General features: G+C 59.4%; 4 protein-coding genes across 6 annotated transcripts; 2 read left to right on the top strand and 2 right to left on the bottom strand.

The window, feature by feature from the left end:
- Positions 1 to 6: 6 nt before the first annotated feature.
- CCDC137 (coiled-coil domain containing 137) lies at positions 7 to 5,571 on the bottom strand. 2 transcript variants are annotated; one of them, XM_025859842.2, is made up of 6 exons: positions 5,390 to 5,569; positions 4,948 to 5,081; positions 3,263 to 3,485; positions 1,806 to 1,888; positions 1,634 to 1,713; positions 7 to 1,466 (listed from the first exon to the last, which is right to left on the bottom strand). In XM_025859842.2, exons 1-6 carry the CDS (start codon positions 5,518 to 5,520, stop codon positions 1,254 to 1,256), a joined length of 864 nt encoding a protein of 287 aa, XP_025715627.1. In that variant the 5' UTR covers positions 5,521 to 5,569; the 3' UTR covers positions 7 to 1,253. The 2 variants fall into 2 exon arrangements, with proteins under 2 accessions (XP_025715627.1, XP_073742055.1); XM_073885954.1 differs by lacking the exon at positions 1,634 to 1,713 and having other exon boundaries at positions 5,390 to 5,571.
- A 130-nt stretch (positions 5,572 to 5,701) lies between these two features.
- Positions 5,702 to 7,239, top strand: OXLD1 (oxidoreductase like domain containing 1). Its single transcript, XM_025860011.2, has 2 exons — positions 5,702 to 5,823; positions 6,660 to 7,239. The coding sequence occupies exons 1-2, from the start codon at positions 5,764 to 5,766 to the stop codon at positions 7,077 to 7,079; spliced, it is 480 nt and encodes a 159-aa protein (XP_025715796.1). The 5' UTR covers positions 5,702 to 5,763; the 3' UTR covers positions 7,080 to 7,239.
- A 947-nt stretch (positions 7,240 to 8,186) lies between these two features.
- PDE6G (phosphodiesterase 6G) lies at positions 8,187 to 12,167 on the top strand. 2 transcript variants are annotated; one of them, XM_025860013.2, is made up of 4 exons: positions 8,187 to 8,259; positions 10,399 to 10,694; positions 11,074 to 11,114; positions 11,582 to 12,167. In XM_025860013.2, the coding sequence occupies exons 2-4, from the start codon at positions 10,549 to 10,551 to the stop codon at positions 11,656 to 11,658; spliced, it is 264 nt and encodes an 87-aa protein (XP_025715798.1). In that variant the 5' UTR covers positions 8,187 to 8,259; positions 10,399 to 10,548; the 3' UTR covers positions 11,659 to 12,167. The 2 variants fall into 2 exon arrangements, with proteins under 2 accessions (XP_025715798.1, XP_025715797.1); XM_025860012.2 differs by lacking the exon at positions 8,187 to 8,259 and adding an exon at positions 8,952 to 9,065.
- Positions 12,168 to 12,963: 796 nt separating this feature from the next.
- TSPAN10 (tetraspanin 10) lies at positions 12,964 to 18,178 on the bottom strand. Its single transcript, XM_025859991.2, has 4 exons — positions 17,711 to 18,178; positions 15,934 to 16,017; positions 15,425 to 15,483; positions 12,964 to 13,860 (listed from the first exon to the last, which is right to left on the bottom strand). Exons 1-4 carry the CDS (start codon positions 17,783 to 17,785, stop codon positions 13,488 to 13,490), a joined length of 591 nt encoding a protein of 196 aa, XP_025715776.1. The 5' UTR covers positions 17,786 to 18,178; the 3' UTR covers positions 12,964 to 13,487.
- Between the last annotated feature and the right edge of the window lie 4,502 nt (positions 18,179 to 22,680).

The following is a 22,680-nucleotide window of genomic DNA, read 5'->3' on the forward strand; positions in this document are numbered from 1 at the left end:
TTTTTTTTTTTTTTTAAGATTTTATTTATTTGAGAGAGAATAAGAGAGCACATGAGAGGGGGCAGGGTCAGAGGGAGAAGCAGACTCCCTGCTGAGCAGGGAGCCCAATGCGGGACTCAATCCCAGGACTTCAGGATCATGACCTGAGCCGAAGGCAGTCGCTCAACCAACTGAGCCACCCAGGCGCCCTCAAGTTTTTAATTTGGAAAAAAACAAACACAAAACATTGTAAAGGATGCAAACAGGGAAAGGCAAAAGATCCCACAGAAGCACGCTACCCCACACTTTCTGTAGGGCCACCATGGCCAAGGCTGAGACATGGCAGTTCCTGAGCTGTCCGAGCCCGAGGAAGGAGCCGAGTGCTGTCCTCACAAGGATATGAGCAGTAGGATGCTCCCCTTCATGTTCCACTGCCGAGAACCCTACAGTCTCAGCACCCCGCACCCCGCGCCCCACAGCTAATCACACTGGTGACATCTGGGTGCTCCCTCCTTTGGCTCTGGTGGGAGATTCAAAGCTTGGCAGGAATTCCCCACATAACCCTTTCAGCCTCAGGAAGGTCCCGGGCCAGAGTTCTGTCCTTGCCCTCAAGCTGCTTCAGACCTGCTCTTCTTTCCCCAAACACTCGAGAACACAAACCTCCTCTCAAACCCACTGGGTGTGGGTGGTGTCCTGTCTCCATATCCCAGTGAAAGCCTGGGTGGGCTGCACCTGCCTCTGCAGGGACAAGGTGCCAGAAGCAGGTCCTGGTGGCCTAGACCCTGACCCCTGCCCCCCTCACCCCTGCTCCGGCCCACTGCCCGGCCTGTGCTTCCAGCCGAGCTGCGCTGTTGAACCATACGGAGCTTCAGTTACAGATTCAGCTGACCCAGTCTGCAGTGTCTCCAGCGGACTGGCGTCGAAGCACAGGATTATGGGATCATCCTCCCTAAAGCGGCCCTGGCTTATCTGAGCCTGGACCTGTGTAATCAGAACAAAGCTGCGATGAATGATGCTAGGTGTGCCTGACTGGCTGTGTCCCAAACAGGTGCTGGCCACTCTGGGCACTTGGGACAGATCATGCCCTGTGAGGAACAGCCCAGTAGATGGTCACTCACAGAAAAGCCATCTTAGGGAGAAAAAACGAGAGAGCAAAGGCCCAGAGCCTCTTTTGCACTGGAGAGCGAGTACGTGGGGGGCCTGGGGGCCCCAGCATGTGTTCCAGGCCATCTACGTCCTCCCCAAACCCAGGTGTGGAGGCCCTGGTCTTGCCGTCACAGATGCGTCTCTGCCTTCTTCCTGGAAGCCAGGTGGGGAGAACAGGGCGGCTGCGGTGCCCCCTGCCGCTTCTTTAGTGCCCTGTAGGCCTGCACGGCCCGCTCTCTCTCCTCCCCAATAATCCGCTGTCGGGCCAGTGACGTGGTCAGAGGCTGGGACATGCCACCAGGGCTCAAAAGCATCCTCAGCATCAGCGATTTCTTCCCAGGCTAAAGAACAGAGACGGAAGGTTGAGGCACAGTTCGGGGAAGAGGGGAGATAAGAAAGGGCCCATGTTGGTCCACCAGCTGTATGCCCAGTGAGAACGTGGCATCCCGCGTGTAGGCCCCGGACCACACGGCCCTGGGGGACAGCTGGGGCAGCTGCCCCTGCTTACCTGGCTCCAACTTCTGCTCGTCCTGGGCTGGGCGGTCAGCTCTGGGGGCTGCAGGGCAACCTCGCCGAACTGCACCGTGTCTGGAGGGGCAGAGGAACACAACCCATGCCTCTGGCCACGTGGCCACCCATCTGCTGCCCCAGGCCCACGCGATCGCTTCAGGAGGACCTACCTCGGAGCAGCTCCCGCTCCAGCCTTTCTGCGGCCTTCTCCTCCCTCCGCCGCCGGACTCTATCCAGCCGCCGTTTCTGGAAGCTGGGGAAGAAAGCACAGTGCCGTTCAGATTCCCCAAGTCTCATCTCACGGGACTCAGAAAGCGGAGGTCACCCATGCCCAGGAGGATGCCCCATAGCAGAGCCCAGCGAGCTGCTGCCAAGTCCCCACTCTGGTGACCGCCTGCCCCCCACAGCCGGGTGCTCGGAAGAGCAGGCCGCCGGGGTTCCAAGGCCGCATTCTTGGGGGGGGCGACTGTGTCCCCAGAGCACCTCTGATGGCATCTGGAGACGTTCTGGGTTGTCCCAATGGGGGGGGGGGGCGCTCCTGGCACCTCGCGGAGAGGCCCAGCTGTCGCTCCACACCCTGAGCAGCCCCCACCCCAGACAATCTCTGGCCCCACGCATCGCCTGGGCTGCTGCATCTGAAGGGTCTCCCCAAACCCAGGTGTGGAGGCCCTGGTCTCGCCATCACAGACGTGCAGCGCTGTGTTTGGGGGGTGGCTGTGGCCCCAGACGGTGAGTGGTTCAGGTTTTCTGTGACGTACTTTTCGTCACTTGGCCTGACCACGAGCATAAAAGCGCTCAGATGTGGACAGCGCCACGGGACTGCAGAGCATCTCCAACTCCCACAGCTGTGACAGAAACTCCCGATGAAAGCTTGGGTCCGCCCATCTCAAAGGCTGCAGTTGTGGCAGAAACATCTCAAACAGCCCTTGTTTGTCAAAACCACCTCCCCGCCCATGTCCGCAGGCCCAGGGAGGTGGCACAGGGCTTCCTTCCCAGACTTCTCCAGGGCTGGGGGGCAGGGGAGCTAGAGCAGGCGGTGGGCCCCCTCCTGGTGCCAGATGCTGCCCTCAGGAGCCCTGCAAGGACCTCATCTGAGCCCCCGCTGGGGATGCCAGTATCCCTGCTTTACAGATGAGGCACTGGAGCTGAAAGGGGTCACAGGACTTGTGTGGACGGCACAGCTGAAGGCCCTCAAACTTCTTTTACGGAAAGGACCCCAGTCCAGGTCCTCGAGGAGGCGGTGTCAGCCAGTCAGAAGCAGGGGAACCCCAGAGCTGTGTGGGATCCCCCAGTGGCCAGCAAGCCTTCCTGAGGGACCACCAGCCTCATCTTTTCCCCTCTCCCTATTGCAACTGGCCAGGGTGGACAAAAGGCCCTTGACCTCATCTGGCTCTTGGGCCCCCTTGATGCTTTTCCAGAGAAAGGCAAAGACAAATCTGGGCCTTCAGAGTTCCGTGGGCTCGGAGACTCCCTGAAGCCCCAGGGTTGAAAAGCTCTGATGTACAGAAAAACAGGTTTTCACTTCTCTCTGTGCTCCCCCTGAATTGGGGTGGGGTGGGGCTCCCCCAGGAAGAAAACACTATCGATGCAGAGAATGGTCAGGGGACCCCGACCCCACCCCACTCACGCTTTCTTCTGCTCTGACTTCTCCTTTTTGGGAGCTTCCTGCACCTCGGGCTGCCGGGCCACCTGGTTCTTGCTGAGGAAGAGCACGTGCTGGGCCTCTTCCTCCATTCGCTGGATGTAGGCCCCGTCAGACTCCCACTTCCTCTGCTGGAACTTGGGGACAGCGATGTCTGGCTCGGCTCCTTTTGCTTCCTTCTCCAGTGTCTTTCTGAAGGCTGCCTGGGCTGAGACCAAAGAGAGAGGTCAGGCGGTGTGGTGCCAGGCTGACCAGGGCCACAGGGAAGGAAGACCAGACTCAAGCGGGGGCAGCTCGGACACCCATGGGGATGGGAGCCCCACAGCCCACCGCTGCAAGTCACAGATGTCCAGCACAGCTTAGTTGAGAAAGAAAACAGGAAAGAACCTGAATGTTATTTCATCAACGGGGGACTGGATGAATAACTACCCTATCTTCATGTGAAGACTTCACTGCACAAACCCAGGATATTATGCAATGCACAGACTGAACAGGTAAGTTTCCTATCCTAAGTATGTGAAAATGTGCAGGATACTTCTCTTGGGCAGGCACAGCAGAAGATGAACAGAGCTTTCTTCAGGGCAAAAGAGCAGGACTCAGAGACAGGGAGGGAGGCTGTGCCATACATCATACCTTCCACCTGTCTGCTTTACTACGTATGAGTTTATGTCTTAAATCACCAAAAACAAGAGCCAGCTCCGTAAAGCACAGTTCAAACTGTGCCTTCTTCTGCTGGGGCCGGTGTGCATCCTCTACTTCTCACCTTTCCTGCCTCTTTCTGTCACTGTCTCTTTGATGCTCATCTAACCCCCAACGAAAAGCATGAGGTTTACAAAGAAATTATAAAACAGAGCGCCTGGGTGGCTCAGATGGAAGCGTCTGCCTTCGGCTCAGGTCGTGATCCCAGGGTCCTGAGATCGAGCCCTGCATCGGGCTCCCTGCTCCTTGGGAGCCTGCTTCTCCCTCTGCCTCTCTCTCTCTCTTTCATGAATAAATAAATAAAATCTTAAAAAAAAAAATTATAAAACAGCATTGATGTAAAAACAATCTCATATTTGAGAAAACAAATGTAAATACACAAAACGCCAACATGCTGGACTCCATTCCTCAAAATGCCCCGAGTGTTATCTCTGGCAGAGGCTGACAGGTGGCTACCCAACCTGGCCCTGGGTGAGGGGTTGGAAAGGTAAGTGTTCCAGGGGGGCTCTCATCAACTCCCTCCTTAACCTCCAGAAAACATCCACTCTTTCCCCCTATCGTTTCTGCACTCCCGTCCAAGAAACGGCCGTTTCTCACTTGCAAGAGCTTCCCTGGTCTGCCCTGTCCGCTCCCTCAATTGTTACACAGGGGTCTTTTCCCAAAGTCACTCTGAACCCACCATCACTTCTGATGGATGTCCACTAGTTTGGGAGGGGAACCAAAAATCCTAACAGGAGGCCCCAAGGGCTCCTTCTGGAGCCTCATCCGAAACCACACTGCCACCTGCTGCCAGCCACCTCTGTGGCCCTGGTGACACCAGCCTTCGGTCAGTGCTCCACAAGCCCCTGCACCGTCAGACCACTGGGTGTCTGTGGATCTCTGCTGCCCGAAGCACGATTAAACGTTTAGGCAATTAAGTGGACTGGGGCACACAAAGCTGTATGGCCACCCAGCATGAGCCTGCACGTTACCTTGTTTCTTCCTCTTTTTGTTACTGATGGGATTTTTCATCTCCTGGCGGCTCCTCATAATCTCTCGGAGCCGGAAGGGGATTTCCTGCTCATCCTGGTTCTTGGGCTTGCAATTCACTTTCTTTTTTTCTTTGCTGGGAGCGAGAACAGGAGAGTGAGACGCGTCCTAAGTTCAGCATAAGCAGAATCAGAGACACTGAAGCTGAGCCTGGAAAGCGAACCTGGCTGCCGGGGGCGCCGGGCGAGGACGCATCCTCACCGGAGACTGCCCCTGACCTGGGTTCTCGCAGGTCGCTAGGGTGAGGGGCTCTCCCGGAGCCCCAGGAGGGCAGGGACCGACCCTGGAAGTGGCTCCTGCCACTCCGGAGACCCTCACGCCTCCGCTCACCCGCCGATCCTCCCGCGCACCCGCGGGTAGGGACTGCGCGGCGCCGAGACCCACCTGCGCGGTCCGGGCCATGGCGCTGAGTGCTGCTTCCCCCGCAGCTGCTGCTGCCGCCCCTGCGGCCGCCCCGGCCCCCGGGGCCCCGCCGGCCCCACGGGCAGGGCACCTCGGGGCCAGGGGCCAGCCATCCGCGCGCCGGGCGCTCGCAGGCTAAACCACTTCCGCCTTCCCGCACAGTCCCGCCCCGCGACCCCGCCATTTCCGCTTCCTGCGCTTAGGTCTGCGCCCATTGGGGCGGTGCCGCTCCTGGCGGACCCGGAGTGGCCAGAGCGCCTACCGCTCACGCCGCCTCGGGCGGGGCCCGGGGCCGCGGCGCGCCTGCGCGGCGGGGCCCGGGGCTGCGGCGCGCCTGCGCGGCCGGGCCGCGGGTGATGCTGCTCCGGAGCTTGGTTGGGGGAGGCCGCACGGTGGCCGCCGCTGCCTGCGGTCCGGCAAGTATCAGCGGGACCGGGGCCGGGGCGGGGGCCGGGGCGCGGCGCGTTCGGGAGGCGGGGGCCCGGCAGGGACCGGAGACGCCCGGCCGCGCCGCCTGCTGTCGTTCCTGTCTTGGCCGCGGCTCCGCGGGAGGGGCAGCCCTGCGCTGGGCCGGCCGGTTCGGCAGTATCCCTTGCATAGCCCCTTCATCGCTGTCTTCCTCCCAGGTCATCCCGCAAAGGTCCCGAGGGCAGCCCCACCCCCCCCCCCCCCGCCACCGGGCACAGCGGGCCGCCTTCCCTCCCTTCTGCGGCCCCGGCCCCGGGGTCCTGTGTCCTGCTCCAGGGTCTCCGGGGCCTTCCACACTGACTGCCACCGCCCTGACCTTACTTACTCATTCTGCTAACTCCTGCGAGGAGCACGAGCTCCTTGTTCACTGCGGCTTCCCCAGGGGGTTGCACACAGCCGGCGCGCAGGGGATACTGCCGAGGGAGTATCAGCATAGTCAGAGGGGCGCTCGGCTGCACTGGTTGGAGAGGGAGAAGCAGCTGTGTGGCCCCAGCCCGCAAGCTTCCACCCCGCACCCATTCCTGCCCGAGGAGGTGGGGTTCCAGCGTCCACCCCACCCCACCATCTGCTGGAGTGTGCACCCAGTGCCTGTCCCTGAACCCATTTCTCCAGCCCTTACGTCCACTTTACAGAGGGGAAGCCGAGTGTACAGATGGAGTAACTTGTCTAAGGTCTCCTGGGAGATGAAGCGGAGAAGCACCTGGAGCCCCCTGCCAGTGACAGGAGGCTGAAATTTCCCTGGAGCTGGGGGCTGGCAAGGCCTTACCAGCATCTGTCTTCTTAGGGGCCACGTGGACCCTCCAGCTGGGACAGGTGCCAAAGGCTTCCTGGAGGCGGCAGCGTTCTTTACAGGCCGCATGCCTGGGTCCAAGTCCGTGAAGGCCACAGAGATTTTGGGAAGGACCATGTAGAGGAGGGCTCTCAATCAGGTGCAGATGGCACAGGGCAGCCCAAGTCGTCCTTGCCTGGCAGGGGCCCCCCAGAAGCCCTGTATCCCCCGCCGCCTGACCTCCAGCCCCCCACAAACTGCTGCATGAGTGGCTGTCCCAACTGTGTGTGGGTGGAGTATGCAGATGCACTGCTGCGGCATTACCGAGACGGTGGTCAGAGGGCCCTGGCTGCCCTCGAGGAGCACGTGGCTGATGAGAACCTCAAGGCCTTCCTCAGGATGGAGATCCAGCTCCGAGTGAGGAGTGGAGGCTGAGCCGACTTGCCCAACACCCACGCCAGCTCCAACCTGACAGCTCCTTCTCAGGAAGCAGCACGGAGCTTTACCCGTGGCCCTTCGTGAGGCCGGAGTCAGGAATAGAAGGAATTATTTAATGACTTTATCTGAGAATAAATAAGTCTCTATGGTGATTAGACGGAGGCTTCTGTGTTTTTCTCTGTAGGGCTTACGTTACGTTGTCAAAGAAAGCAGGTGCAGCTTGCCATTGAACTTTTATCGAGAGCCTGCAGCTTTCACCAACCTGTAAGGGTGAAGTAAGTTCCATTTTTTTTGATGATCCACGTGACGACGACCCCAGGAGTCCCCTTCCATGTCCCAGTACCCCAGAAGTCCTGCCCCAAGGCCAGCTCTGGTTATTCCCGGTGGCAGAGGGAGGACTGTCTGGTCCCATGAAGTTGCTATTGGCAAAGTCCTTGGCAGGCATGAACACCTGTAGGCAGCCTGGGAAGGGCCTTATTCTTCCAGCTGCAGGCCTCCTTGGGGAGATACCCATTCACCAGTAGAAGGCTGTGGATCGGCCCACAGGGGCCTGAGCCTCCAGTCCTTCCAACCCACTTAGACACGATGATCGAGGCAGTTGATCTGGGTGTAAGGACCCAGAGGCCTCCAGCATTAGCCCTAGAAATCAGCCTCCCGGCACTAGCCTGGTGCTTGGCTGCAGACCCGGCCACGGGACCATTCGGCCCGGGAAGAACTTTATCTTAGGGCCCTCGTTGCCCATCCCCATCTCCTGCTCACACCCACCATGGAAATTGTCCCATCTTATCTCCCTCCCCCAACGATTCCAAGCGCTGATACCAGTGTCCTGGATGGGTTAAAGGAACTTGTGTGTGTTTTATCTCTCCTCATTTAAAGAAAAAACTAAGATTGCAGCATAAATTCATGAGGGGTTTGAGCTGATAAACAGGCCTTCCCAGGTAGGGGCCTTTAACAGAAAGCTGATGTATCCCATAGAGATGTGTGGGCCAGAGAATGGAAGCAAAACACAGTGCCCAGTTAGACACCCATGGTTCAGGCTGTCTTTCTGGACAGCTGTGTGCCCTCCAGAAACAGAGTTTATGGTGACATAAACTACGTGGCGGACTCCTCCACGTAGCACATGGCGGCCGAGGATGCCCGTGCAGCCCCAGCACCAGGCTCGCCGAGACTCGCGCAGGTGTGGGTCTTGTCTGCTCATTCGTCTCTCAGGCGCCGGTTGACCACCTGTGATGTGTCTGGCACTGGGGTCCAGTAGGAACATCTGCCACACTCACTCTAACGTGGGAGACAGGTTACCACGAGCATTATCCGATGTATCAGCGTGAACAAGTCCCAGCTGCCGTGCAGTCCTATGAGATAGGCATCCTGGTCTAGCCCGAGGGGTGGCCCTGAGGAAATGGTCCTGGGGCAGAGCTCTGACGTTTCAGGAAGAGGGAGCTGAGGGGACGAGGAGAGGTGCACAGTACACCAACAGACAGAGCAGTGGGTGCAAAGGTCCTGGGGTGGAAGGGCTGGGAGCATGGAGAACAAGGTGGAGGGATAAAAGGTGAGGTCAAAGAGGTAGGTAGTGACCAGACTACACAGGACTTTGGGGGCCGTGAAGGCAGGTCCTTTAGAGGTCAGAGAACTGAAAGTGGGGAGACCCAGGATGGCGGCCGGTGCAGTTTCTTCTTGGCTTCCAAGACGAGCAGCTTCAGGAGTGAGTCTTGCCCGTCCAGCGGTTTGTGTTGGCGCATCCCATCTTCATCCCGACCCCATCCCCAGGCCCTTGCCTGCCCCTGAGCCCCTTCTCTCGTCTCCCTGACCCTCAGTGGTGGTGCCCTCCCGCCACCCTCCTGAGTGGCCCTGACAATCTCATTAGTGTCGTGTCAGGGGACGATCCTAACCGGCTTACCCAAGCGCAGGATAAATGCCCAGCCGGCACCCTGCTGGGGGAGCCTGGCCACTCAAACCCGCGGCCCCCTGAGACCTGCCCAGTGCTTGGTGAGTACTGACCTTCCCCCAGTCGCCTTTCTTGACAGCCGTTTACCCAAGAGAGTTGAGTGTCTGCACAGAGGGTGGGGAGTTGGGCTTTTCACCGCCACACCGACGGCTGGATCTGCAGGAGTCTGTCCACTGTCCCAGTCAGAGCATTTCCCCAGCCGGTCCCTTTCAGCTCCCCCAAATTAAAGGGTGGTTGCAGGCAGTCCCCAAGGCCAGCGATGGTCTGGGGACCTTGGGCCATACACTCTCAGCTAACTTGAGTGGTCATCAGCCAGAGACTGGACTGTGGCTGGGCTGGCTGGGAAGAGTCTGGACCATGGTTTCCACGAGGCCAGCATCTGACAGGGGGAGTTCCGTCCGGGTCAGGGCTGTGTGCACTGGGCCCCATGGCCTGGGACCGGGGAAGGGGTCTGGCTGGGCCTACACCATCTAGGCTGTGAGGGGTGGGCATGATGGGGTCTGAGCTGCCGGGACCACCAGTGCAGGTCACCCTGGGCCCCATGTACATCCTCCTTGGCTGGTGCGGGTTCTGGCATGGAGGATGAATGTTAGGGAGGAAAGGTCCATGGGGGGGGTGCACCTGGTACTGGGTGCCCACCCCCACCACCCAGCCTGCCTTGCCCGCCAGCCGGTCTCAGCCCTGATGCTCTAGCCAGCAGCTGGTGGTAGCCCAAGGCTGGAGTCAGGCACTGTAGCCCGCAAGACCAGAGCAGCAAAGGGAACCCATGAGGTGGGGCCTGGGGCATCTAGTGCCAGGGGCTCCTGTCTGTGTCCTGTGCTTAGCCCCAGAACCTTCTAGGCTCATGGCAGCCCTGAGGGATTAGAGTCGCCCCTCTGGTGCTAATAGGCTTAGGGGAAGCGGAGTTGCCCTTGAGCAGGGTCAATGGGGCTTAGGGTATCCAGGGAGAGGCAGAGGGGAGGTCACCCTGTGCAGTGGGTTCAGGGACACCAGCAGGTGACACTATGTGCCCAGGGCAGTCTCCAAGCACAGTGAATGGCCAGGGGATTTACCATTAGAGGGAAGAAACTGCAGGGGGCTGGTTGCACAGCTCAGCTCGGGACTTCTCCTGAGAAGGCACCCTGCCCTCCACTTCTCTGTCACCCTTCGTTGGCACTGCCAGATGCCTGGCATGCCACCAGGAATGAGGCTGAGTGTCCCTACCCCGGGGATTGGGGTGGGGCACGCAGAAGGGGAGACAGCCGAGGGGGGTGCACCAGGGGAGCCACCGGTACTCTCATTCCCCCTGCCTGACCCCAGGTGCAGGCCCACGTGGAGATGGCGGGGGGCTGCCATTGCGGTCATGCTCAGGGCCTCCTGGGTTTCCTGTTTCAGGACTTCCTCTCTTCTGCTGGGTTGAGACCTGCAAGGGGGGCGGAAGCAAGGGGGCTGACCAGGAGCCCCCCAGCCTGGTGTGCCCCCAGCCCACGGCGCGAGGGAGTCTAGAAGCCAGAGGTTGCTGTGGGGGTCTCTGCCATCCTGGCCATGAACCTGGAGCCGCCCAAGGCCGAGATCCGGTCAGCCACCAGGGTGACGGGGGGGCCCGTCACTCCCAGAAAAGGGCCCCCCAAATTTAAGCAGCGGCAAACCAGGCAGTTCAAGAGCAAGCCCCCCAAGAAAGGCGTCCAAGGGTAAGCAGAGCTGGTGGAGGGCCAGCTGCAGGCGACACAGGAAGTGTGTGTGTGGGGGGGAGTACACTGTAGAGCAGGGGGCTGGGCCACCCTTCCCTGGCTGGGGTCGTTCCCAAGGGCCCCCCATTCCTCAGCATGGAGGGCAGGAGGGCTCGGGGGCTCCTGTCACCCTCTACCTGTTACTGCCAAATGGATCTGGAGGCCACGCTCACTGCCGCTCAGGGACTCAGCCGCAGCCCACCCGCCGGCGTATGTCCCTGCACACTCACGGCCAGGGCGCGCTGGCAGACCCAGGGGCCGGCGCTCATGGGCACGTATGCCCCCGTGCACCCCCAGTGCCCTCTTCCCGGCCACTGGCCCTGACCACTGTGTCCTGCAGGTTTGGGGACGACATTCCCGGAATGGAAGGCCTGGGAACAGGTATGATGGCTGCCCGGGTCTTCCCAGGTGCCCCCCACTCTCCCGGCCACCAGGGTCTTCCCAGGTGCCCCCACTCTCCCGCCTGTCCACACGCCTGCGTCCCGTCCTTACTCCGCTTCCCCAGCCGAAGGGTACCTAGAGCACTGCCTCGAGCCCGTCCTTCCTTCTCTGCCCCAACGTCAAGGCTTAGGCCTCACGGAGGTGGGGCTGCTCCCATTCAGTGGGTTCACCGGGTACCTGGTGGGGGGGCTGGAAAGCAACAAGGAGGCCCTGCTGCCCCCCTGCTCCTCCCGGCTGCACCTGTCCTCTCCCACTCAACACCCTCAAGCTGGCGTGCCCTGGGGGAAGGACTCCCCACCCAGGACTTCTGCTCTCACCACTCGGGGTGTGGACAACAGGGCGTGGAGGGGGTGGTGGTGACCCCTGGGGCCATGAGCCTCCTGGTGCCACTGTTCCTTCTCCCGCAGACATCACGGTGATCTGCCCATGGGAGGCCTTCAACCACCTGGAGCTGCACGAACTGGCCCAGTATGGCATCATCTAGTGCCAGAGCCTGACCCAGAGCCTCAGGGCCCTACCCCCTGCTGCCCACTGCCACCCCTGCTCAGGATTCCTGCGAGGAGGCTGGCCCCCCTGAGGGTGTCCAGGTTGCCCAGTTTGTGTCTGGAGACCCTTGCAGGGTGGCAACCTCAGGCCCCCAGATGCCAGTTACCAGAAGCCCACCAGCTCCCTGTAGGACACCCCGGGGCCAGTCAGGCCCTGCTTAGCTTCCGAAACACTGGCCCACAGACCTTTTCTTAGGGCTGGAAAGCCAGGGCAGGGTATCCCAGGAATGTCCCTCACAGCCCGCTCCCGTCCTGCTGTGTGGTGGTGAGACCAAGCTCCCCTCGCTAGCCCTTCCCAGCTGCTGCCCTTGGGTTGGAATGGGGCGGTGGGGGAGTCCTGGTGGCATCCGACCAACACCCCTCCAAACCCATCACCGGCAGGAAACATCCTTTCCAACATGGCCCAGCTTGCTGTCCCTGTTTCAAAATAAACTTCGCACACCCCGGAGCGCTCAGCTGGAGTGGGTTGTGTTGTGGGTGGGGGCAGGGCCCGACGGTGTGGGTCTCCAGCAGGAGCGTAGGGATGAAGGGGCAGGCTGGTGGGCGCAGCAGGGGCCTGGCCAGGCTGAGAGGGAAAGAAACCCACTAAACGCTGCATCTGGGCCTGTGGTGGCCGGGGGTCCATGCAGTAAAGCCGGCTACGCTGGGAGGCAGTCGCGTGCATGCCCAGCCCCCGGAGCAGGCCTCCCGAAGGAGGCGGACGAGGCCCTGCCACAGCTCATGCGAGGAGGAGGGAGCCCTCAACCCTGCCTCACAGGTGAGGAAACAGGTGCAGAGAGATCGGGGAATTCGCTTAGTGGCCCAGCCAGCCTGTCCTTAGCTGTCCAGTACCTCTGGCCAGGCGCCCACCCGGTGACCTAGGGTTCCACGCCTGATGCCGCACCTGGGGGGATTGGGCGCACCCGTGCACACAGGGCCTGGTGAAACTGTCCCTAGCAGCAGTCGCCATCCAGGAGCCTGCCAAGTGTGTGTCCACATGGACCAGGTGCGTCTGTGGGGCCTCTTCACACAGCAGGGACCAGATGGTGACTCTTGGGAAGGGCCCTCTGGGGTCCCATGCATGTGAAAGCCAGAAAAGCCATGTAACCGAAGGTGAGGAAGGCCGGTCGGGGTGCCCACAGGGAGGAGGCGAAGCAGCCTGCCGTGGCTGGCTCCTGACCTGGCCGTGGGTCTGCAGGGGTTTACAGAGGGACGAGTTCCTCACGCTGCCCACTTGAGACGGGTGCCATTTACCATATGAATGATACAGCTCAGTAAAATTTATTCCTGCCTGGGCCTCACCCTCGGCCACCACAATGGACGGGAAGGGGCCAGGCGGTGGTAAGGGAGTGGGGCCACTGGGGTAGGCCTCAGAGGCGGGGTCAGAATGGGGGTTGGGGGCAAGCATCAGAGGTGGTTGGAGGTGACAGTCAGGGGTGGGAGTTGGAGTTGGGGGCTTGCCAGCAGGATTTCATCCAGTCCTCAGAGCCCCGTACTCTTCGCACTGGCCAGGTAGCTTTGCCTGGCATCCCCTGTAGGAGGTGTGGCTTACACAGGCCACGCGGTGTTTGCAAGGGCTCCATGGTAGAGAACAAATGTCTCCAAAAGAGAGTGAAATCAGGCGGTGGTACAGGGGCTCATCCTTGCAGGGCCTGACAGAACCGGGAAGGAGGTGGGCATGCCCTGCCCTCAGGGAAAGGGGCCCCTGTGGAGTGGGAGGTACAGCAGGTGGAGGAGGCCCGGGTGCCTGAGACCCAGCGTGGTTACTCCGACACCTTCCCTGGGTGTCCTACGGGGCTGTCGGCCCTGGGCCAGTTTGGCAGGGGACCTTTCCGTCCCCACGGTTCTGGGGCTCTCCACCCCCCACCTGGCGGACAGCCACGGCCCTCACCAGCTGGGCGGCCATCAGGAGCTCCACCCCCTGGACGACCACAGCCACGATTGTGCAGGCACCCACAGCCCGGACATTCCTGTGCAGCCACCCTCGGAGTGGAGGGCCACAGCCCTGCAGATGCACCCGTCTCTGAGCGGCACCCTCATCCAGGCCCAGAGCTCCGAAGCCACACGGGTGGTTGACAGCCGCGCCATCTTCCCCGGGGTTGATGCAGCAGGAGGCAGGAAGGCTGCAGGCCTGGACCCCAGGGGAGCTGCAGTTAAAGTACCTGTAAGGGTACATCTGGGCATCGGTCTGGAGGGCAGGGCCTGCTGTTCGGGGCCCGGCACTGAGTCAGGTGTCTCTTACCGGCCCTTCAAACGTCCACGCCCCACAGACACACATGTACATAGGCACACGCACTTGTGCACACACAATAACCAGCTTCCTGTGATTCATCCCGGCACCCGGAGGCCCCTGCACGTGCAGGCAGATGTCAAAGCCTCTTGGCAGGAAGGGACATATTTGGTGAGACGGTTGAAGAGGAGACAAGCACGTGATGAGGGGTGGGAATCAGACAGCCTTGCCCGATAGGGGCTGCTGAGTTGGTCTGAGCAGGCAAAACTGGAGGGGAGAAGATGAGCTGAAGCCTGGGAGAGGTCGCCGTGCCCGTCAGCGGGTCGGTGTGGGAGGCTAAGGGGCAGCGCTCGGCAGCCACGGGGCTCTCCTCACAGCCCCCAGCTCCAGGCAGCCTCCAAGCATCCCTGGACTTTGACTGGGGTCCACGGTCCTGCACCTGCCCTCCCTCACAGGCATGCCCTCATCCCCCAGAAGAGTGGGCCTCACTAAGGCAAGGACTCAAAAGCCAGCAGGATGGGTGACCATGTGACACCACAGGGGGCTGCCACCAATCCGAATTCACAGCCCACTAATGGGAACACCCGTGTGGATGCTTCTAGAACGCTTGTCACGTTTCAGTGACTGCTGGACACAAGTGGCTGGTTTTCAAGTCTCTGTATGACTCCCATCTCTCATGGTCAGTTGTCCTCCAGCAGAATGTAAAAGATACAGTGCCCAGTGTTCCTAAATAGACAATGCTTACACACACCACTCATACACACAGACACACGCACACACACAGACAAGCATGCACACGCACATGCATGCACACAGACACACAGACATGCACACACGCAGACGCAGAGACAGACACACACACCACCATGCACATGCACATGCATGCACACACAGACACACAGACATGCACACACGCAGACACAGACACACACACACCACCATGCACACGCACATGCACGCACACATGCAGACATACATACACGGACAAACATGCACGCACACACAGACACACAGACATGCACACACGCAGACACACATACATGGACAAACATGCACACGCACATGCATGCACATGCACACACGCAGACACACATACACGGACAAGCATGCACACGTGCATCCATGCACACACAGACACGCACACATTCACATGCTGTGGAGGGAGAACTGTGGAGTCCGGAACGATGTCCCCACTTAACTGAAGTGCATTTGACATTGAGACGTCTTGTATGATGACCTTACCAAAAACACTCGCCAAACTGACTTTCTAAGTCTGCTGGCTCAGCTTCTCCACTAAGATCCCTGTCCACCTGGTCCTGGTTGGGGGGAGCAGAAACACTCGGGGGCCCACGTGTGTGCACGGGCATGTGTGTACACACTCGTGTGTGCGTACAAGTGAGCATGTGTGCGAGTGAGTGCATCCATGTGAGTGCACGTGCAGTCTGGTCTGCTGACCACTGGGGACTCCCCCCTTCCCCGTGGGCTACAGGACTCACAGGTTCCACGTCCAGTCCCGATAGGAGGACACCCCACAGCACTGCAGCCCCAGCTGGACCTGGTCAATGAAGAAGCGCAGGTCCGGGTCATCCTGATAGTGGGTGATGGCCGCACGCAGGGTGGGCTCCAGGCCATCCTGCAGCGGGCCCCAGAAGGCCACCAGCAGGGCACCCACCACAGCCTCCAGCGCCAGGAAGGCAATGAGACCCCCAGAGAAGCAGTGCAGCAGGCAAGCATTCTCGCAGAGGGCACCCAGGCAGCCTGCCAGGCTCACTGCACTGACCACCAGCCCCCCCAGTGTCAGTCCCAGCAAGGGGTCTTCGGGCAGGGCTGCCCCCCCGCTACTCCCCAGAGACCCTTTGACAGCCAAGCCCCAGAGCCCAATGGCCAGGGCCAGCAGACCAAGCAGAGAGAAGAGGAAGTTGAACAGGAAGGTCAGGTACTTCAGGCAGCTGCTTCCCAAGGGGAGAGAGGGGGCCGGGTCTCCCCCAGGGCCTGCCCTCCAGACCTGGTCCTCTCGGGGTGCCGGCCTAGGGTGTCTTGAAGTGAGTGGGCTGCTCCTGGGGAGGGGCTCCTCCTGGCACCCGGCGCCCTGTGGAGGCAGGAGGAACACACAGGGAGACCTCACCAGCAGGACGTGATAATCAACGGGGAGGTCACCTCCTCGTGGCCAGGGGAAGAGACTGGATAGTGGATAGAGGAGGCTCAGGGACCAGCGATGGCTGGGGAGGACCATGGCGGCCTCCAGGCTTGTCGCCCGGCCAGGCAGCAGGGGGACAGGAAGGGCCTGTCTCCTGCGAAACGGAGGGACAGCTGCACCCTGCCAGTTCACAGTGGAGAGTAAGCGGGGCAATACTGGGAGACCGGCGTGGCACGAACACACGCCTGTCCTTGATCCCCTCTGTGAGATGGAGGATGTGGTCCCGCAGCAGAGGCACGTGGCAGGTGGCCGGAACAGCATCTGTGTGGGTTGGGCTGGACACACAGTCCAGAGAGGGGCTTCCCCACCCAGCCCAGGAGGTGCAGGCACTCCAGGCAGAAGGGCTGGCCCCGGGGGGCTGCCCTTTCTGCTTCCCCGCCTCAGCCCAGCCCCACTGTCCCAGGACCTGCACAGTCCGCCCCACTCTGAGCGCAGACACGGTGCTGGGCCAGCCAGCCTCCCAGAGCAGGGAGGAGACCAGGGCTCTGTGGGAGGCCAGGGCCCTGCCTTGCCCTCCAGCAGGATGCTCAGCCATGCTCTGGGGCACTGGTCGTAGCAAGTGTGGAAAGTAAAGAAGTGCTGACCCATCTCCCGCCCCCGGTTCTCCCACAGAGACGTGGCTCATTGATCGTGAGGTTTGGAGAAGCTGCTGACTCCGTCCCACTTCGTCCCTTAACCGACAATCTCCATTTCAGATCTGCTTGCCCCCCACCCCAAACGCTCTCCACCTGCAGGCAGGTGTGGGAGAAACTTCCGTTCTCTCCCTGCAGGGAGGAGAGGGGCGGCCTGCCTTGAAATCTGGGAGGAGAATTCGGAAGCTGTGGCCCCACACCTAGGCAGGGCCTCCCTTCCAAACCAGTTTCCCAGGAAGAAGCTGTCCTCCACTCCCCACATCTGACCCTGCATTGAAACCTCATCCACTGTGAACTTGCAGGAGAGGAAAGGGGTATTTATCAGCCCCCCCAGGCCCCAACAGTCAGTAGAAGCAAAAGGCCAGGCTGCTGGGTGCCAGGCTGGGGCGCCTGGGGCTGCCCGAGGCCGTGTGCGGGGGCCGGAAAGTTATCCTGCAGCTTCGCAGCCCGCCTGGAGGGGTGTCGGGAGCCAGAGCTCGCGGTCTTGCTTCCGGAGCCACAGGCAGCCGTGGGGAAGGGGCAAATGGGGCGGTAGGTAAAGGCCGAGAGGTCGCAGGTGGAGGCGGATGGGCAGGGCGCGAGGGAGGCACTGAAGGCCCCTGGGAGCGCGTCCCCTGGGTGTGTGCTTTTCTCGGAGCGCGGGTGCACCGCACACCACGTCAAGCACAAGGGCAAGGATAGGAAACATTCCCGAGTTGGGCAAAGCGCCGGGTGAGGATAAAGCACCTGATTAGTGAAACCCCTACCGCAACCTTAGCTCCTGGTGGGTGTCCACCTACTGGCTAGCCCCAGCACACAGAAAGGCTCAGGGTGGGGCCTGGGGCCAGGGTGGGTGAGAACGGGCCGGAGGTCCCCCCCCTCACCCGGGCCCAGGGCGTTCGGCGGTGGAGAAGACAGTCCCAAACGGGGCGGGGGGTGGGGGTTGGGGCGGAGGGCACCGGGCACTGGCTTACCTGGGACAGCAGGGGGCTCCTTTCCCCCTCCTCCATTGTGCCCCAGGACAGGTGTGCTGGTCCGCTGCCTGGCATCTCTAGCTGGGCCCCTGGAGCTGGAGCTGCCTGCCCGCAGCCGTCCTGTGAGCTCTGCAGCCCAGGGCCCGGTGAGCTGTGAGCACAACCAGGACACCACAGTCATGGCCAGATCATGTGAGGCGTCACGCCGCCGGGCTTAAGACAGTCTCTGCTTCTGAGATGCAGACCATCCTTCTCGAGCGCAGATTTTCAGCCTTGCTCTCTGGATTCCCTGGAGCTCTGGGCAGGCATGATGCGGGCGGGGCTGTCACCCCATGCCCACCACTCCCGGGCCCCCCGTCCATGCGGGCCTCGGCCTGGCGGGCCAGTGGCTGCTCCTTCAGGTCACTCAGGACATCAGACCCCTGAGAACTCGCTCGCAGAAACAATCCTGGGAGACCCACCAGCAGTTAAATGCCAGGTCATCCCCCAAGTTATTCACTGTAAGAATGACACAGTATCCACTGGCCAGATCACGTCCTTCCTGGTTTTGAGGGACGTGGGCTCCTTCCTCCTCCCGAGCTTCTCTTCGCAGGGGCAGACTCTGTCACAGTCCGCCTTGTGCCCTGGTGCTTAGAAGGACCCGGGCCACGCAGCTGCCCCGCGCACAGGGGCGCTCAAGGCTCCCTGACCCTGCCCTGCCCTGTCCTCTCTCCTCTGCTTGCGTGATGGTGGGAAGGCAGGCTCAGAGCGGATCCCCCCCCCCCCCCCCGCCCGACTACCAGCGCTGGGAGAACACAGCCACATAGCTCTCCACACCTCCCCCATGCCTTTGTGAAGTTATGACATGAATGTTGGTCTCTGGCTTGCAGGGACCTCTGGAGGCTGTGGGGGACCCCTGGGCGAGGCCACGTGCCCAGCCTGTCTTCACATTCCTCTCCGCTGCTGTTCCTTGGCTTCTTTTGTTTGACATTCGAGCCCCAGCCTCTCTTCCTCACTTTACCCAATCCAGCCACTTGGGCTGCTTGAGGCCCCAGGCAGCCCAGCTCTCACGTGCCCTTGGCCTTTGCCGTCCCCTGAAATCCCCACATCCTGCCCCACAAGTGGAGGCCCTCTCTTCGTTTTGTAGTTATTTGTGTTCTTGTTTCATGTCCCCACCTCCAGCTTCCGGCATGACAACCCCCCAACTGAGCCCAGTCTCGATTCCTGACCTGCAGGATCGGGAGGCTGGTAAATGGCTGTTGTGTGAAGCCACTAAGTTTTGAAAGAGTTCATTTCACAACATCATTGTGACAACAGATTTACAATAGATATACAGTTATACAATAGATAAATGGGACAATGGATCACTGACAGAAGTCCAGTAGTGTCCTGAGTCCTGGCGATACAGCGGAGGAAAAAATCCTGTCAACCCCTAGTCAGCAGGACCTTACCTCTGGTGAAGAGGAAGTCATAAAGCGAGGGCGGGGAATAGGTGAATATATGTGATTTTACACGGTGGTCGTCAGAGGTCTGAAGCCAGGACAGGAGGGTGAAGAGTCAGGGGGCTGTCATCTTACGTAAGGTGATCGGGGAGGGCCTCACTGTAAGGTGTCTGGCTCCTAGGTATGTACCCCAAAGAACTGAAAACAGGGACTCAAACAAATACATATCCACACATATCCACGGTAGCATTACCTACAATTGCCAAAAGGTGGAAACAACCCAGATATCAATCAAAGAATGGATGATCAAAATGTGCTCTGTGCACCCAATGGAATATTACTCAGCCATAAAAATGAGCTCTGACCCCTGCTACAAAGCGGATGGACCTGGAAAACGTTAACTCTCAGCGAAAGAAGCCAGACACTAAACTGCATATGCATATCATTCCATTGACATGAAATACTCAGAACAGGTAAGTCTGGTGGTTGCTGGGGGCTGGGGGAGGGGAATGGGGAGCTGCTGCTGAATGGGTGTGGGGTGTCCTTCTGAGGGTGATGGAAATGTTTGGGAAGTAGATACAGGAGATGGTTAATCACATTGTGAAAGCACGAAATGCCACCGAATTGTTCACTGAATAATGATTGCATGTTGTGTGAATTTCATCTTAATTAAAAACAAAAAGAGGCGGCGCCTGTGTGGCTCAGCGGGTAATCATCTGTCTTTGGGCTCAGGTCATGATCCCGGGGTCCTGGGATCGAGCCTGGCATCGGGCTGCCTGCTCCGCGGGAAGCCTGCTTCTCCCTCTCCCACTCCCCCTGCTTGTGTTCCCTCTCTCGCTGTGTCTCTCTCTGTGTCAAATAAATAAATAAATAAATAAAACAAAAACAAAAACAGGAAGGGGAGAAACGTGGGGAAGGGAGGGGAACGAGCCAGGTGGGTTTTCTCAGGTGGGGTCCCCTCCGAGGGAGAGGGCGTGGGGTGAAGGAGCATCATGAGCCGACTCCCGCTGTGAAGGGAGGGCTCAGGCTGTGGGGTGGCCTGGCGGGCTGCAGTTCAGGGCAAAGACAAAAGCTGCAGATTTGATCCCATGCAGCCAAGCCGTCACTCATCTCTTCCTCGAAGTGACAAACCCAGACCCCCTCGGTTACTGCATCCAGCTCCAAGGCCGGGCTCTCGGGGTGACAACAATCACCTCTCCAGCAGTGTCTCACTCCTGTCCTGATACTGGGCGACGCTGAATGAATTTACAGTTACCAGCACGGGGAGGGACTTAGTTGCGTTTCCCCCAAATCCATATGTTGAGGTTCCCAACCCCCAGAACCTCAGAAGATGATCTGGAGAGATGGCCCTTAAAGAGGCAGTCAACTTAAAACGAGGCCAGTGTCCTCATACGAGGAGGAAACTGGGACACACAGAGATACCAGGGATGCCTGAGCACAGAGGAAAGATACAGCGGTCTGCCAGCCAAGGAGAGCGGCCTCCAAAGAACCCGACGGGCTGTCTCCTTGATCTCTGGCTTCCAGCCTCCGGAACCAGGAGAAAATAAATTGAAGTTATCCCCTCCGTGGAATTTTAAGGCAGTCCTAACAAAGTGATACAACTACTCATATAACTTAAAAATAAAGTCAGCATAATACCCTCCCAGTACCGTGGAGGAGGTTAAAAAGGTAAGTAGCAAACAGCAGGTAACACACCTGTTGTCTCGCAGTGCTTGCCCGTGAGCGCCCCAGGGGACCTCGTGGAGGAGCGGGAGTCTTGCCCTTCTGTAGAATGAATACGTTTGGATAGAAGAGAAGCGAAAAGATCAGAGGCCATTCTGTAAAGAAGACGAGGAAAGATTAAGAGCGGAAGGGTATGTGTCGGCGAAATGCAGCCCGGCACCCTGGTCTTTTAGGCAATCCTGCTGCTCTCCCTCCTTTCTCGGATCTCGTGCCGCGCCGCCTTACGTCCTCTGGGCTATGGCCTCTCCCCTCGTCTCCTGCTCCTCTTTCTGCCTCTCCGTGCTGTCTCCTGTGCATCCGGCTTCCAGAGAATCCTTCTGAAACACAACGGAAAGCATGCCTTCTTTGCTCTCATCCCTCCAAAGGCTTTCTAACATAACACGCTCAGAATAGAACCTAAAGGCCTTTCCACGTCTCACATGGTTCTTCCCGACGCAGCTCTCCTCTGCCCTCACTCATGATGCTCCAGCCACACCAGCTGCTTTGTTGTTCCTGGAGCACCCAGTACTTCCCAGGCCCCAGGACCTTTGCACATGCCTTCCCCGCGTCCTATTTCACTCTTCCCTCGGATACTTTATCTGGGACCTGCTCACACCTCATCTCCTCAGAGAGGTCTTTCTTGACCGTTTTATGTAAAATAGCCTCTCTCACTCTCCACCCCCTCCTCTGCTACAGTTGTTGGCTACCGCACATTGTATATTTAACATATTTGTTGTGTTTATAAGCTGCCTCCTGCTGGTAGATTCCATCAGAGTGGGGATCTCTCCTGCCTCTGCAGTCTTCCCAGCATTAGCCATGCCACACGCAGAGTAATAGATCCTTGAGGTTGGGATGAATAGGCAAGCTGAACCAGAGGCTGAAACCAAGATGATAGAACAGATTGTGTTGTCAACACTGATACTGTTAACAGTGATACAAACCCAGGGAACTTAAGGAGTGGCGATGGGGAGGAGACGAGGTCGACTTTTTCAGCACAGGAGATAACATAAATACAACCTGGAGTTGAGCCTTGGGGTTAAAAAAAAAACAAAAACAAAAACATAGATTCTGGCCTCCTGGACGTCTTTGTAACTTTTCCCCAAAGGCCTGGGAAAGGTCCGCTCCAGAATTTGCAGGGCCTGGTGCGACATGAAAACGGGGGGCTCCCTGTTGAAAACCATGACGAATTACAAGAGGCTGACAGCTAAGCCCCGGACCCCAGCGCGAGGCCCTTCCTGCCCGGTCGGTGGCCTGGGAAGCCGGCCCCGGGGGGGTAGGTCTCAGGATATCCCATCTCTGTGGCAAGGGACGCTGCCCTGAAATGCAGTTTATTTATTCATTTTTTTTAAACCAAAGATTTTATTTATTTATTTGACAGAGAGAGAGACACAGCGAGAGAGGGGACAGAAGCAGGAGGAGTGGGAGAGGGAGAAGCAGGCTTCCCGCGAAGCAGGAGCCCGATGGGGGGGCTCGATCCCAGGACCCTGGGAATATCATGACCCGAGCCGAAGGCAGATGCCTAACGACTGAGCCACCCAGGCGCCCCTGAAATGCAGTTTAAATTCAGTTGTTTCTCTTGTGTTAGATTCGTGGAAATGCCTTCTTCACGTTTCCAGATCAGGACGGTGTGATGTCACCGTCCCGAAACGATGCCTCTCTCTGCATGGGACCCGCAGGACCTAGGGCATATGCCACGTCGCCCAACTATAACCCAGCAATGATGATTTCTGGGCGAGACTCGGACGCTTGCTTTTGTTTCTTCGCAGACCTTCCTGCGTTGCCCGGACTTTCGGAAAGGAGCGCGGGTCGCGAACGGAGCCTTCTTCCCTGGGGCCTCCTTCCTGCCTG

The sequence above is a fragment of the Callorhinus ursinus genome, unplaced genomic scaffold (assembly GCF_003265705.2).
Source record: "Callorhinus ursinus isolate GAN/ISIS: 27379988/994484 unplaced genomic scaffold, GSC_fseal_2.0 scaffold68, whole genome shotgun sequence".
NCBI lineage: Eukaryota > Metazoa > Chordata > Mammalia > Carnivora > Otariidae > Callorhinus > Callorhinus ursinus.

Coding starts and splice junctions, on each gene's coding strand:
- CCDC137 (XM_025859842.2), bottom strand. CDS start 5,520: ATGGCTGGCCCCTGGCCCCGAGGTGCCCTGCCCGTGGGGCCGGCGGGG. Junction 1,714..1,805: donor GGAGCGGGAGCTGCTCCGAG/GTAGGTCCTCCT, acceptor CTGCCCCTCCAG/ACACGGTGCAGTTCGGCGAG. Junction 1,467..1,633: donor CGAGCAGAAGTTGGAGCCAG/GTAAGCAGGGGC, acceptor TCTGTTCTTTAG/CCTGGGAAGAAATCGCTGAT.
- PDE6G (XM_025860013.2), top strand. CDS start 10,549: ATGAACCTGGAGCCGCCCAAGGCCGAGATCCGGTCAGCCACCAGGGTG. Junction 10,695..11,073: donor CCCAAGAAAGGCGTCCAAGG/GTAAGCAGAGCT, acceptor TGTGTCCTGCAG/GTTTGGGGACGACATTCCCG. Junction 11,115..11,581: donor AATGGAAGGCCTGGGAACAG/GTATGATGGCTG, acceptor CTTCTCCCGCAG/ACATCACGGTGATCTGCCCA.
- TSPAN10 (XM_025859991.2), bottom strand. CDS start 17,785: ATGCCAGGCAGCGGACCAGCACACCTGTCCTGGGGCACAATGGAGGAG. Junction 16,018..17,710: donor GGAGCCCCCTGCTGTCCCAG/GTAAGCCAGTGC, acceptor CTGCCTCCACAG/GGCGCCGGGTGCCAGGAGGA. Junction 13,861..15,424: donor CGGGACTGGACGTGGAACCT/GTGAGTCCTGTA, acceptor GTACCCTTACAG/GTACTTTAACTGCAGCTCCC.
- OXLD1 (XM_025860011.2), top strand. CDS start 5,764: ATGCTGCTCCGGAGCTTGGTTGGGGGAGGCCGCACGGTGGCCGCCGCT. Junction 5,824..6,659: donor CCGCCGCTGCCTGCGGTCCG/GCAAGTATCAGC, acceptor CTGTCTTCTTAG/GGGCCACGTGGACCCTCCAG.